At 35.8% G+C, this 16,193-nt stretch overlaps 2 protein-coding genes and 1 non-coding gene across 4 annotated transcripts; 2 read left to right on the top strand and 1 right to left on the bottom strand.

Moving 5' to 3' along the window:
* Positions 1-1,962: 1,962 nt before the first annotated feature.
* Positions 1,963-8,723, bottom strand: LOC145563423 (ubiquitin carboxyl-terminal hydrolase 17-like). Of its 2 annotated transcripts, none has more exons than XM_081623868.1 (11): positions 8,162-8,723; positions 5,605-6,394; positions 5,429-5,517; positions 4,899-4,984; positions 4,635-4,785; positions 4,437-4,551; positions 4,164-4,321; positions 3,964-4,048; positions 3,654-3,866; positions 3,415-3,476; positions 1,963-2,634 (listed from the first exon to the last, which is right to left on the bottom strand). In XM_081623868.1, exons 1-11 carry the CDS (start codon positions 8,434-8,436, stop codon positions 2,268-2,270), a joined length of 2,391 nt encoding a protein of 796 aa, XP_081479994.1. In that variant the 5' UTR covers positions 8,437-8,723; the 3' UTR covers positions 1,963-2,267. The 2 variants fall into 2 exon arrangements, 1 of the variants encoding a protein (XP_081479994.1); XR_014094538.1 differs by having other exon boundaries at positions 2,616-2,634; positions 3,415-3,489.
* A 1,934-nt stretch (positions 8,724-10,657) lies between these two features.
* On the top strand, positions 10,658-10,739 carry TRNAS-GCU (transfer RNA serine (anticodon GCU)). Its single transcript has one exon. It is a non-coding gene; the product is annotated as a tRNA-Ser (tRNA).
* A 2,302-nt stretch (positions 10,740-13,041) lies between these two features.
* Positions 13,042-14,681, top strand: LOC145562156 (mitochondrial uncoupling protein 4-like). The gene has a single exon (XM_081622347.1). It carries the CDS (start codon positions 13,316-13,318, stop codon positions 14,279-14,281), a length of 966 nt encoding a protein of 321 aa, XP_081478473.1. The 5' UTR covers positions 13,042-13,315; the 3' UTR covers positions 14,282-14,681.
* The last annotated feature ends 1,512 nt before the right edge of the window (positions 14,682-16,193 follow it).

Below are 16,193 nucleotides of genomic sequence, written 5' to 3' on the forward strand. Positions count from 1 at the left end.
ACAAATGGTCTAATGATCCAACAGAGTTTATACATGTTGCAAATCTGCCTTGAATTTCGTGCTTAGATTATGATGATTTTATATGAGTCACTGGCTTAGTTGATGACTTAGTAATGCAATCAAATAATCCTCATCTTCAAACTCTCCATTGGATGTGTGAATTTGAGTCAGGATTCACCGTTGCCAATTACGTACAAAGAATATGTCAATTGCTGTTTGATTTTGCATATGCGGTTGAAATGTTGCTCCGAGTTAAGGTATTTTATCCTGATGAATACCAACCTGGCCGTGCGAATTGAATGAAAGTTGCAGAGTTAAAATAATCTAATATTATACTAATGGGTTATTTTCGAGTTGAATTAGTTTTGATAGTTAATGTTCTAGTGTTCTGCCTTAATCTATAATTGTCAACCCACCGTTCGTCACGTTGACCGTAGTTAAGCAATTAATCCTTTTTTTTTTGTTATTACAGTATTCTTGCATCTTAAATCAACTGTTTAATTAGGTATTGTATCACATATCTTGACACTAATACAATAGAGTATCATTGTTTAGTCTGATGTCATCTTTGGGCTTTGGGCCTCACACTTCATTTGCCAACTGTTTCATTGTTTACTTTTTACCTGTTAAATTAGGGCACCTCACTTGTTCTTTTTTTCTTTTTTCTTTTTTGGTTCTAAATTGCTCCTCCAACTCCAAATATTGTCTTCTAAACAAATTCTTTTTTATTTTATCTTATTGGTAAGTACGAGTCTGATTAAACATCAATCTTTACCCTTTTTTAACTTTATTTAGTATTTCCAGATCAAACACTTAAGAGTTAAGAGGATTATAAGAAAATCTCCATTCCTAATCAGTCTCAAACCTCTATGATATGAGATAAGCAATCAACATACCAAGTTAGACAACACTTTGTTGGGTTTGTCCACTAAATATATGATTACTTTTAAATGTGATGTATGTGTGAAATACCATCCATATAGGATACCATTTGTGGAGTTTGATACAAAACTATTTTTAACATCGGGTGGTGATCACATCGGGTTAGGCTTTGCCCAAAAAAGTCCATCCATTTTGGGCATATTAAGAAGGCCAAATAAAATAATTTGTATATTTCATCTTAGAATATGTATATTATGTACATCATTTTTTACAAGTGTTTTCAAACAGAAACCCTAAATTCACGTCTCACATGTCTTACGTTCCTCATTACTCTTCTATAGCTTTCGGCCTCCATTCTCATCTCCTTGTCTCCAGTGAGATGATCTCCAATTCCAATTGGTCCAATTAATAATAATCCTCAATTAGACTTCTCTAATTTTAGCCGATACTTTCATTATAAACCAACCTAATTCTTCTATGTGCTAACCAAACAACTACGACAAAAACATGGGAGTGAAAGGATTTATAGAGGGTGGAACCGCATCCATTATCGTTGGATGCTCAACCCACCCTCTTGACCTTATCGAAGTCCGAATGTAACTTCAAGGCAAACCTAGTCTCGCCCCCACCACAACCACCACCCTCCGTCCCGCTCTCGCCTTCCACCCGTCTTTCGTGCCCCACACAATCACCCTCCCCACCCAACCCCCACCCCCTCGCGTCGGTCCCATCGACGTCAGTGTCCGTATAATCCAACAAGGCATCGCCGCCATGTTTTCCAGTGTCTCTACCATCATACTCTGACAAACCCTCTACTCCACCCTCTACGAACTTACGAAGTGTACGTAGTATACATAATGACTTATGATATGGCACATAAAGGCATCGATAACTATGCTGTAAATAAAAGGAGCTAGTACAAAAGTTAAGGTTCTACTACTATACAGTGAAATTGACAAAAATTCACATTTACCATTCCCTTAAATAAAATAATATACTCAAAAAAAAAAAAAAAAAAAAAAAAAAAAAAAAAAAAAAAGAAAAGAAAAGGAAATTAACTGTGTCACAAAAGCTCAAATCTGAATAAAACATTTGAGCTTAATTTGGCTGTGCTCATAACTAGCAAAGCACCTAGTGTGAAACTCACAAAACATATGAAGCTAAACACTTGACTAAGTTATTGTTAGTCCTACACTCCCATGGAATGTACGGGAGTTACCTAACAATCTAACATATACAAAGTATATACCTATATGCTATAGCAGAACTTCTCTAATACTTCATCGTCCTTCTTTCCTGTGATTACTATCTGTTCCCAGGCATTTAAAACTCAAAAATGATGGACCAAAAGTCCAGAATAAGGTCTCTCCAAGAACCGTTTAAGCTTAACGACCAAAAACACTGCCTCTCCCAAACAAATAATCAGAGTATTCATCCGCACTAGCAGAATCTTTGGTGCTTGGTGTACTACATGTGCCTTCTTCCGAACAGCTGAACAAGGAAGATACCTCACTTGATGAGTCTACCCTTGGAATGCTTTCAACAGAGTGAGTAACCCACTCCTCTACATATGAAGAAGGGTCTTTTGCATAACCGTTTCTGCTTGACTGATGCTGCATCACCCAAGGATCAACACTAACATCAGATCTTTTATGCCCGACCTTGGTCAATACGTCTTTTTCACCGTAACCAGATTCAAAAATCATGCCATCAAAAAATTCCCTCCTTGATGCTGGGGATTTTGGAGTATCCCTGCAGTAAAAAAAGTTTTATAATCAATAGTGATCTAAAAAGCATTGAGATATTTTCTCCCAAAAAAAGTTCACTACAAAAACTGTAGACGCTTGAACTTCCATTAAGGAAACACCATACTTTCATCATATACAACCAATTAGCGGTATTCCAAGAGGGAAGTAGGGAACCATAAGCATGTTACAGAGGTAAATCCTAGTTATAAGTGACCATTATCTAGAAATATTTCTTTGAGGTTTGTCCTTTTCCTCTTACATATATAAGCTCTTTCGTAAAATCTTGTATTAACATGGAAGGATGGAGAAAGAAGCCGAAACATAACACATGTTTTCAGTTCAGTAACACCTTGGCGCACCTAAAGTACAATCATCTCCCCCCACCCTCCCCCCGACCCCATGCACCCAAAAAGAAAAAGGAGTTCCTAGCATACATCATGCCTCATTCTGTAATGCTTGTAATTTGGAGCAGTACTACATTATTGTACTCACTTCAAAGAACTCATCTATAGTCATTTGACACTGATTCGTTTCCAAACTGAGCATAGATAGATCACTCAACTTCTCCATGATTTGAATGAGCTACCCCAGAATGGTCCACTCTAATACTATATATTATCATACCATAAGCACATGCAATTGAGACAAAAAAACGAGTAGCCGATATACCTTGCACTAGAGCTAAAATCTAGAAGTAATTGCATCAGGCTTTTCAAAATTGTATTTTAACTTTTATTAACTTGAACAATGAACAGTAATACTAACTTGTTAACAGAATCCATACCTCGCATAGAGTAGCATATATGCCTCCTCTGATAAGACTCTCTTCAGATCCACGCTACTAACCTGCAGCAGGCCACTAATCAATCCATAGGCAGTAAGGCACTGTAAGATACAGACTATAGTCTGTACAGAATTAAAGGTAAGCTAATGAAAATTAGGCTCCCGTAAATTTGATATAATATAGCAGACTATCAACTAAAGTTCCTAAAATTTTCCAAGGAGTTGGCAAAGGAGACATACCGCACTGTCGTCAATCTTGAACCATTCTTCACAATAATTCTTCACATAGCACACATAATGGCCAGAAAAATCAGCCCTCGAGACATCCAGATGAACTACCACAGCATATAGACTATATTGAGGATATTTATCAGTTGAATCACTCATATAAGGAGACATGTTCAGAATTTCTGGAAACTGAACCGCTTTTTTCAACTTTGTGAAATTGCCAGCCTGGAAGAGAGAGTTAAAATATAAGCATCCAAATCTGCAATAATTCTTCTTGGTTATGAGAAAGAACAATAGACAAGGGAGGCTATTAAATAACAACCTGAAATCGCTTCAACACAATTGTAAGGATGTTTGGTGCTTGGGAGACAGTGAGCTTCTTCTTGGCTTTCTCATAAGATTTACATCTATTGCATAAAAGTATAATGAACAATTCATGCACAAGCAGAAGAAATTAACCAAAAATAAAATAAAATAAAAATAAAAAGCTGAAAATAAGGGACAGGAGAGAGAGGGGAGAACCTGCTGCAGTAGTACTTGTTATTCCCTTGTAACATTTCAGAAGCTGTAAATTTTTTGAGAGCTTGTTGAAGAGTTCTGACATCCCCATCTATCTCTACACTGAGATCCATCATCTTTTCATATTTCTCTGACACATTATGGCACTTCATGCATTTTATCTGAAAATCATATCAAAGCTCATTAGTGATGTACAGCAAACATCCAAGTGTGTTGAGTACAACAAATGAAACAATTTAGAGTATCAATTATTGCCATCAACAAAAAGCCCCAAACCTTAGAATAAAGATAGCCCCCAAATGTCATGCCAACAAGAGTACTTTCCTCTCCCAATGGACCTGAAAATCCAGACAGCTCAACACAAACTGATTGCATAGTATCAACAGCATATCTGTCATATCAGCAACAGGAACAATAAGTCCATTTACGCTTATGCAGAACTCAAGGAGATTGAAAGTTCAGAAACTATGTCACCTTAGAAATTCATGAGCATCTTCTTCTCTTCCATGACCAAGATGACTAATATTAGAGAGGATCCGGATAGGTGATAAAGGACTGTAACCTTCCCTTCCTTTCAGCATAAGATGTTCAAATTCACAAATAAAACACCATTCATCCTTCCAACCTGAAAGGAGCAATGCAATAGTAAAAATGATTAAACATAAAACCCAAGCAACTAAAAAAGGTTCAAGACTTCAAGTCACAAGACGCTCAAAGATTAGAATATTAGGTACTTGCATTGTTTTGAATGAGTCCCTTGAAGGAGATAGATTGTCAAAGGCCGAGTGTAAGCAAGGCATTGGAGCACAGCATTTGCATAACAGCTGCAAAACATTTGGACACAAGATCCTATAAGCAGATAATAGTGATAGACCAAAGAGAACAACCTGTAGTTAGCGGGCGAGCTAAATATATTCGTTTCCGAATTAGATGAATAAATCAAAATTGATCATTAAACTGTAATCGTATTTTAGTATCTATGAAGAAGTAGCTTGTTGCAACTCAAGGGTTTATTCGTGAGGGCAGAGGCAGGGCTGCATAGATCAAAGGCATATTACCCTTGTGAAATAATGACAGATCACTTAGAAGCATTTGGGTAATATTATTGTCCAAGATGAGTTGTGTATATGAAAAGAAGGGGTGGCATAGTCCGACCTTCTCTTCATATAGTAGCTAGTAGATAAGAATTATATTACTTTCATTCTTACACCAAAACTTTTTCCAAAGTGCAGAGTGCAAACTACGTAAGGGAGATTATAAGAAAAAACCTGTTTCCACAATTCGTAAGGCCAAATGGTTTCAACTCAACTGCATTTGAGGTGTACAAACTCACAAATGCATCATACTGAAACACTGTCTGCAGGATTAAAGTAAACCACATTACAACGCGTAAAAAGACAAGAAAAATCGGAATGAAGGAAATGAAGTGATCCTAGAAAGAGACCTTGCTATTAGGGTTTCTTGAAATTCCAAGCGAGCTGTTACAAAGAGGGGGCTTCTTCTGATGAGAGGCTTTAAAATGATGCACAACTTTCTGGAGAGACGATTTAATACCATTATGTGGCAACTGGCTTGAACTACTACTGCTTCTTGATTGCAATAAACTATTACCAGAATTCTTACTGGCCAAGGGTTTGACTTTGTCATTCTTGACTGTCTGTGAATGCTTCAATACCTCGTTATCCACAAACGGAATTTCTTTGGACTTGGAAAAATGTATGTTACTTGAGACAGCTTTATCACAAGAATTATCTGTAGTACATTTTGGTGACAGCCCTGGATTGGAAGACCTAGATTTCCTTCTGTCATTTTGCCTTGATTTCTCTCTGTTCAATTTTTTCACAGGACTCATCAGTCTAGTGGATGCCAGTCCCATTGAAATATTCATATCCAGTGTTTTATTCTTATCTTCTCTTTGGTCCATATTAAGTACACTAATGTCTGAGAAAGGTGTCCCAATTTCCCTCCTTTCAGAGTAAATGTCTGAAGAGTCAATTGTCACAGCAGATAGACGGGGCATGGGAGAATCCAAAACATCGTGATTCTGCTGACCACTTGTGTATTTCTCGTCCACCCTTGATAAATCTTCAGCAGAACAGGTATCATTTGTCGCACATTGCTCCATCATTTCTTCCTTTTCATTTAAATCATCTCTCTCAAATGCTCCAGGGATCTGAGGGTGGCAGTCATACTTATGACCTTGTCTCCAGTGAATTATTTGGCACTTACTAGAGCTACAGTATCCCCAGTAATAAAACAAAAGTAAGAAAGACTAACACAAACCACCAGAACAGTTAAACAAGTAAAATTTCCAAATGCTAAGCAATACCCATGTACAGGGTAAGTGGGTAAGTGGGAAACATTGAGGAGCAAATAACCCACATTGCATTAGTTCAAAACCAATTGTGCTAAAATAAAAGTAAGATCAATGAATCATGTAAGCCAGATAGTATCCACAAGCCTTGACACACAGTTGAAACAATATTTATGTTTAACCAGTATAAAAGCACAGAGAACCTGCCAATAAACTCTCAAATAGGGCTTTAGCATCCTGACACAACTCTCATATCAATGTCAAGTTGTCAACCAACTTTGCTACATTAAATGTCCAAAACACTACCTTAAATTCTTAACAAATCATTCTTTCCAATTTATTTTCAACTAACCTTTAGGCCAAGCCAACTAAATATGTGTGGTTTCCATTGGAGTAATACAGCAAAAGCTTTAGTTCCCACCTACACCCCCATGCAATTGCACATCACTAACAAATACAAATTCTCCTAGGTATTCATTGGTTATCCTTGGAAACCCAGCCCCCACTATAGAAATTACAAGGTGGGAAATTTATACAGATATAGCATTAACTGACCAAGGTTGGAAATTTTGATTAAAGTGAAAAATTTTGATACTTGGTAGTTGGTAATTGATTATTGATCTTGAAGACAGCACAGTTTATGGCTTGACTAGTAGAATATTGAGATAGTTCAAGACTTTAAGCTAGCGAATAGTAAAAATTAAATTTGACTTGACTAAAGTGTGTGTATATCTTCATGTTTTCATGAGGTTGAATTTGGTGAGAGATTTTCACACTTTGTTTGGATTGAAAGAAATAGAGGGAAAAGAAGGGAAGGGAAGTGGAGTTATGGAATATCTTTCATTTGGATAACAAGTGAGAAAGGAAGGAAATTGGAGGGGAGAGAAATGGAGGAATTATATTGTAAGAAATTGATCCCTCTAACAATAGAGAAATTTGGAAGGAAAACTCATCACTCTTCCCTCCCCACCTCTTTCCCTCCCTCCCCTTCGTTCCCTTCCCCTTTCTCTATCCAAACACACTCTTAGGAGCCGGACACCAAAACATTTACAGCCTTTACCGGGCACATTTGGCAAAATGAAATTCCAATTGTCTAATATCTCATTATTCTTTATATGATTTTTTTTTACATTTTTCATTATGATTTCATTCCTAAAAAATACATTCCTGAGCACAAGCTTAAAACTCAAAACCTCCGATCACAAAATTTAAGCACCAACTTACATGACCTAACAGCCACATGCCCACATCAAAAATCGATCACATTTTCCTTATCTCTCAGTATCAAGCAATATGATTGAAAATCTTCTACTCTATTCATTTTGCATATGTTTATCAATCATTCCAAGATGATTCGCAAATCACAAATCCAGCTCATACCATTTCTATGATTCCTACTTCAATATTGTTATCTCTATACATTTACATGAAGCAAATTCGACATTACTATACATTATTCTCTAATTAGTCCAATTATATAGTTATAGCAGAGATTTAATAAATAAGGAATCACAATTCTCAGATTATTCCATAAAAAATTAAACATTATCCTCATCTAATTGGTCCAATAATATAATTACAGCAAAGATTTAATATCACAATACTCAGATTATTCAAAATGAAATTAACAAATGATTTAAATATTCAAACCAATCAAATCAAGCAATAAACAAAAAAAAAAAATTACCAGTAACGAACAGTCTTGCAACGGGAGCACCTAGTAGAGGTAAAAGAAGAACAAACAGCACACTCATACCGCGGCGATTTCATCACCATTTTAGTACTAAATCCACTAAATTCTCTCTCCTCCTTAAACACATCGAAATCCGCCATTGCAGGAGCTTGACGAGAAAGCAAAACCTGAACCTCCTCCTTCTTCGTCTCATCATTCTTCAACGACCACCGCAAAACCACCGTAAAAATCAACAACGCAACCGATAACAACACCGGAATCTGCAGCATTTACCGGAAATCACCCCACACCAAGGAGGAGCAACAACCTTATCAGAAATCCAAAATTCTGACTCTCACACATAAATCCGGCGAAGTGAGCCGTCGATTGCGGCGGCGACGACGGCGGCGGCGGTGAGATGCAGGCGAAAACGAGGGATTTGAGAGGTGATTTGGGGATTTAGGTTTACGCATCTGATGAGAGAGATTGGAGAGTTTTAGGGTGGAGAAAAAATGGAGGAATGAAAGATGAAGAAAATAAATTAGTTAAATTAGGTGAATAATTACTGTATTGAGCTAATAATAATGAGTGTGGTTTTTGTTTTGGTTTGGGAAGAATATTGAGGAGAGAGAAAATAGTAGTGAATTTGATGGATTAATTAGTCGTCTAATTGCGTGTTTATGACCGATGTTTTACCAAACCAACCAACCTCATTAGGCGATATGGCGTATTATGTGTGTTTTGGCGGTTTCTTATTTATTTAGGAAGGGTTTTTTAATTACATGTTGGTGTTAATGCACGAGATATATAGTACTTGTAGTACTTAGAGTATGTTCCGATTTAATGAAAACAACTAAACTGAACTGATTGGGGCTGAACTGAAATGAAATAAATTATTTATGGGAGAATAAAATTAGAAACTAAACTGATTGAAACTGAACTGAACTGCTGAACTGGAGTGAATAAAGCTGAAATGAATTGTTTATGAGAGCGAGAAATTAGAAAGTGAACTAAATTAAATTGAAATGATTGTAGATGAACTGAAATTAAACTGAACAAAACAAGCCCTTAGTTTAGCAGTAAATTTGGTAATGATATTCCTTCACTCCTGCTTCCCGCACTCCAAAAGATTGTTACCCACTAGGTGCTGATTGGGTCAAGATTGTTTTAAGACAATTGAGAGAGTTTTAATTTGTAAAATGTCTTTTCCTTACCAAAAAAAAAAATAGGAAAATTAAATCACCTAGTTTTCTATATTAAAGAAAGACAAGGATTCCCTAAAATAATTTAGAAGATTTAAGATACTTTGTATGATATAAGCATCTAACGATAAACATAATAGGTCATAACATAAGGCTTAATTTAAGATAATGATATAAGCATATGAGGCTTAACTACGTTTTAAGAGCCGTTTTTATACTTAAGATTTAAGAAACACCTTTTGGGCCTAACAAGGAGACTTGATGGTTTATATTAGGAGATAATTTTTATAGCAGCCCAAATAAGATTCTACTATAAAGCTCCAAAGGCTCTAATGTTGGCCTACGCCTCTTGCTCGGATCTTACAAGAATACGAGTGAATGAAACTTTGGTCCAACTATGAACTATATAATAATTGGTTTTTGCAATCTCTACTACGAGTATTACTTTATTACTTATGTAGCTAGTTCCAAATAAGTGAGATTAGAGGATGAGGTAAAGAGAAAATTGCCCTCATTTGTTAACATTCGAGTTCTAACTTTGTAGGATGAGCCAAATCTTACTTGTGGTTTATTTTACTTTATAGGTAAACTTGTAAATATATACTCTGTTTGTGTATAATGATTACGTATATTGCAATACTAACATGAGAATTGAAGGTGTACATGGAGGTTCATACAGTTGTTGACCAGTACAATAATTATAGTAAAATCAGTTATGGCAACCGAGTTGTTCGAATCATGTCATTTCATTTATTTATGAATAAGACTCATTTCAATATTCTAAGCCAACTTTTACTTCTTTTATTTGTAGGCATGTGAAGCGGTATGGTAATGTAGTTGCTCATAGAATTTCTAGGTGGGAAACTCCGATTGATACGGAATGAATTTGTGTGAATTTCCCCAAAGTCTCGTGAGTCGTGACTTTGGCTTTGCTTGATTTGAGTTAATAAATGACTCCAATTTTTGCCTTTAATAAAAAAAAAAAATGAATAAGACTCATTTGGATTGTTTTTGGGTTTATTAGGTATTTTGTTTAGGCCAAATTGGTTTGGATCAAGCTAAAATGTGTTTAACCGGTTTGGGGGTCGAATATTTGGGTTGGATAATCGTTTATGGGTCATTTTACATTTGGTAATTTTACACAATTATTAAGAAAAATAAAATAGTGAAAGCAATGGTCACATACTCACATATATAAAGTATTAAGACGTAATATAACTTTGGGAAGAAGGATAACAGTATATGGTAAATATAATACTGTAATAATATAACGTATAAATAATATTCATTGAAAAAGGAATCAACAATAGTCGCTTTGGCCGAGTGGTTAAGGCGTGTGCCTGCTAAGTACATGGGGTTTCCCCGCGAGAGTTCGAATCTCTCAGGCGACGATTTTCTTTTTCTTTTTCTTTGGGAATGAGTTTCGGTGGTCGACGTAAGTTGCGTAGAACACACATGCATGGAAGCAGGCCAGTCAGCACCCTCCCTATATCCAACCTGCTTGTCTAATCTTACCCCACCTAACCATTTTCCTTTCTAATAATTCCCTCCACGTGCCAGGTGCTCAATGGGACCTGCTTTTATTTATCCAATCAGCTGCTTATTATTATAGCTGACAAAATATCACTAATCCACACACCAATCATGTCTAATTGGTTCGAGTCATATTTGGTTATGAATTTCACCCAGATCATCATATGGGTTTATTATGTTCATGCGAATTGGATGAAAGTTATAAAGAGGTTGTTTGTTCTAATTTACTGAGTTAAAGTTAAATTGAATTGAACTAAATTAAGCTAAGCTGAACTGGATTGTTTATGAGAAAAAAAAAATTAGAAATTAAACTGAATTGAAATTAAGCTGAAGAAAACAGGTCTAGAGTTAAAATAAGCCAATATTATACTACTTCGTATGATCGGATTATTTTTGAGTTGAATCAGTTTTGATAGTTGCTGTTCTAGTATTCTGCTTTCCTCTATAATTGTCAACCCATTGTTCGTTGCTGTAGTTAAACAATTAATCCTAGTTTTGTGTTTGTCGCTACTACAGAGCATTCTTATATCGTAATCAACTATTTAATTAGCTATTGCATTATCACAGATCTTAATTGACACTAGTTCAGTAGAGTATCAATGTTTATTTATTGTCTGATGTCATCTTTGGGCTTTGGGCCTCACACTTCATTTGCCAACTGGTTCATTGTTTACATTTCACGTACTCCGTATTATTTAAATAAGGCACCTCACTTGTACACTTTTTCTTTTGGTTCTAAATTGCCCCTCCAACTTCAAATATCATACTTATAACTAATATTTGTCCTATAAATTTGTTTTTATTTTTTTATTCTTATTTGTAAATACTAGTGTGATCAAACATCAATCCTTATAATTTTTTTTTAATTTATTTAGTACATGTGGACCAAATATTTGAGAGTTGAGGGGAGGATAAAGAGATCTCCACCTCTAATCAATCTCAAACCACTATAACGTGAGGTAAACAACATACCAAGCTAAACAACACTTTGTTAGTTTTGTCCTCTAAATATATGAATACTTTTAAATGCGATGTATATGTGAAATACCATCCATACGGAGTTACCATTTGTGAAGTAGTATGATATAAAACAAATGTAAATGAATAAAGTAAAAGGAAAATTGGACAATTTTTAACATACAAGTTATAATGGGTTTTCACTAGAGTTGATCACATTGGGTCGGGCTTTGTCTAAAAAATCGACCCATTTCGAGCATATTAAAAAGCCCAAAAAAGCTATCATCAATGGCATAGTTGCCAAAATGCCAACTACGAAATAAAAAATAATAATAATAATAAAAGATGAAAATAAAAAATAAAAAATAAAAAAAAAACTCAAAGATTATGTTTATATTTCATCAATATAAAATTTGTAAATTATGTACTTGTACCTAATAAAATGACTAAAGTATGCAAAGCTCATAGAGGAAGGTATTCAATGCATTATTCTACAATAGATAAGTATGAAAATATGCCTATTTAATTTATATTATCAATTCCATAAGTATATGAAAATCCTCTTCATACTTCAATTGCTTTCTTTATATCACTTAGCTCGAATATGGTAACCAATAATTCTAAAATGAAATTGGCAATATTTCAATAATTCCCCCCAAAATAAGAAAAACCCAAAACCTATACCTTCAACTTGATGTTACATGTAGCTTTATGTTGTGTATAACATTCATCTTTAATTAATCTACTCTTTGTTACTCGAAATTTTGTTAGCTTGTAACTCATTTGGACAAAGTACCCGTAAGTCCGTAACACCTAATTCACCAAGTTAAGGCTAGCTAAAGTTATGTAATCGTATCAACCAAAAAGATTGTCATAAGTTAATAACAGCCAACCAAAGGCGTATATATGCCATTCCAATTATATTCTTACATAGTATTTCCGAAACCACAAGGTTGAAATTTTGTTTCTATAGCGTATAAAAGTTTAGGGTAAACAGCACAAGGGTAACAAAGTCATAAAGGGAAAAGAAAAGTCGAGGTGCCAATTCATTGGCAATATCCCGCGTATATTGGAGGCAACCATATTAGAATAATCTTACCCTAGCCCCACCCGTTTCATCGCGTTAAAGCCAACCTTTCCTATTTCCCACCTCCCTTCCTTCTTTCCCAAAATCACCTATAAATAGTCCCTTTAAAATCACCAAATATCTCACATCATTTTTTACAAGTGTTTTCAAACGTAAACCCTGAATTCATATGTCTCACAGGTCTCACGTTCCTCATTACTCTTCTATAGCTTTCGGCCTCCATTCTCATCTCCTCGTCTCCAGTGAGATGATCTCCAATTCCAATTGGTCCAATTAATAATATTCATCAACCCTTAATTAGTCTTCTCTAATTTTAGCCGATTCTTTCATTATAAACCAACCAACCAATTTAATTCTTTTTTGTGCTAACCAAACAACTACGATAAAATCATGGGAGTGAAGGGATTCGTAGAGGGTGGAATCGCATCCATTATCGCTGGATGCTCAACCCACCCTCTCGACCTTATCAAAGTCCGAATGCAACTCCAAGGCGAACCCGGCATGGCCACCACCACAACAACCACCCTCCGTCCTGCCCTCGCCTTCCACCCGTCTTCCGTCCCCCACACAATCACCCTCCCCACCCAAACCCCACCCCCACGCGTCGGCCCCATCGGCGTCGGCGTCCGTATCGTCCAACAAGAAGGCGTCGCCGCCATGTTTTCCGGCGTCTCCGCCACCGTACTCCGACAAACCCTCTACTCCACCACCCGAATGGGCCTCTACGAAATCCTCAAAACCAAATGGACCGACCCACAAACCGGCTCCCTCACCCTCGGTCGCAAAATCGCCGCTGGCCTCGTCGCAGGCGGAATCGGCGCAGCCGTCGGTAACCCCGCCGACGTCGCAATGGTCCGCATGCAAGCCGACGGCCGTCTCCCACCGTCGCAACGCCGGAACTACAAATCCGTCATCGAAGCAATCCAACGAATGGTGAAAGACGAAGGAATCACCTCTCTATGGCGCGGCTCCAGTCTTACGGTGAACCGCGCCATGCTCGTAACAGCGTCGCAATTAGCGTCGTACGATCAGATCAAGGAGTCGATAATTGATCGTGGGGTGATGAAGGACGGGCTTGGGACCCACGTAACGGCTAGTTTTGCGGCGGGGTTTGTGGCGGCGGTCGTGTCAAATCCGGTGGATGTGATTAAAACAAGGGTTATGAACATGAAGGTTGCCAGTGGTGAAACGGCGCCGTATAATGGTGCTCTTGATTGTGCGTTAAAGACCGTCCGATCTGAGGGGATCATGGCTCTTTACAAAGGGTTTATTCCTACCATTTCTAGGCAGGGCCCATTTACTGTTGTGCTTTTCGTTACTTTGGAACAAGTCCGTAAACTCCTCAAAGATTTCTAATTAATTCATAATTAGAAAGTAATACAAGGGTATAATGGTAATTTAATTAATGATGATGACGAAGATAATTAGGAAAGGTAATGGTACATTTAATGTTTTTGTTGGGGGTTCCTTGAACTTGGGGGTTATAGGAGTGTGATTTGGTACAGTGTTTAACAGCTGTTTGGGGGGTAAGTTGGTAATTTCGTATTCAGCGTGTTGAAATTGTAATATTCGTTGCGTATGTCCTCGAGATGTTTCAACGAGTATGCTTAAAAATTGCTTAAAAATTGGAGTTTGTGATTGTGTTTTTTGAATGGAGTATGTTTTTTTGTTACTCACTCCGTTTTTAAAAAAAGAGAATCTTCTAAATTTCTTTTAATCTATAAAAACAAATATAGTCATGTGAGATCCAGTTTGATTCGTGAGTAAGATTATTAATGTCTAACTTTTATAATTTTTGCTAGTGTGATATTAAAGATATTTACGGTTAAAGATGGGTAAAAATTAAATTGGTTTACAAAACAGGAATATCATTCTGAAACGGAGGGAGTATTGTGTTTTTGTTAGGTGTTGATCTATTATACGGAGTGTTTAGTTTAATAGTTTGAAAGATTTTGTTTGTTGGTTAATTTGGTGATTGCGTGAAAATTTGATGGGTAGGATGTTTGATCGACAAAAGATAGATGTTTATTTAAATCAAATGATGTATTCAATCAATTCTTATTGCAAATCATTTTATATAACATGACACAATATACAATAATCTATTTATACTAATATATTAAAAGACGTTCTTAAAAATGTCAATTTGCTACATAATCCCGCCACGTCATCTTCTCAACATTTCATGATGCCATGTCATCACTCAAACAATGTCACATCACACAAGCAACCAACATCGCTCAATATAAAGACATAAGGATAAAGAGGTTCGAACCCCAACCTCTCTTATCAAAGATGACTATGTAGCCATCCAAGCCAATGATCAACTATGTTATTAATATATAAAAATAATTATATAATTGTAAATCACAATATTCAATTAAAAAAAAACAATAAGATACTCAAAGAATAACTCAATTTTGGTTTGACAATGACAATTGCAGTTTTGAAAAACCTTTATACAAATTTATCGATTGTACGTCTACAACAGTAGCAACCCGGAACAACGCCCAAATTACTCACTAGTTTAAGTTTAAAACAATATAGAGTAGGTTTCTTTTGGTGTTAGAGATCACAAACTAGAGGTTACAGAGTGATACTCTCTCCGTTTCATTGTTTCGGTAGAGGAATATATACTTATGAGTTTTAAATTTTTTTTTGGAGTATAGTCTTAATGGGAGGAAAGTCAATTACAAACTTTGGGAGAAAGTCAAAAGTTCATGTGCATCTCTTGAATTAACCTAGATGACAAATAAAAAAAGTCCGACTGTAAAGATTTTAATTGACTTTTTATTTTTGAGAGATATTTATTTTGACTCGTAAGAACTCGAGGGAGTCCCCATTAATCTTCATGATAAACGATTTACGTTTATTTAAAGAGGCGGTTTTAGTATGAACGGTATCGATTTTAGTGTAAAACCGGTTCTACTCATAAACAATAAAAAAAAGTTGTGTATTTATTTACAATATTGTCATTAGATAAACAATTGTATATTTATCATGAACATTAACTTGTATTTTCTCGTTAAAACTTTAGCACTTATTCAATTGGGAGGTATTAGTTATTAGGGGATGAGAAGATATTATATTCGACCGTTAGCATAGTAATTAGTACTCCGTAGCACTTATTGATAAAGTATGTAACACTCGTTTATATAATGAGTCTCATTTAATTTCATTCATGACTAAGTAAAAACTAAAAACGAGATTATAAGATTTATAACATATAATACAATAGGAAAACTTATCCAAATAATTAAAAGCATGT

The sequence above is a fragment of the Chenopodium album genome, chromosome 10 (assembly GCF_948465745.1).
Source record: "Chenopodium album chromosome 10, dcCheAlbu1.1, whole genome shotgun sequence".
NCBI classification, from domain to species: Eukaryota; Viridiplantae; Streptophyta; class Magnoliopsida; order Caryophyllales; family Amaranthaceae; genus Chenopodium; species Chenopodium album.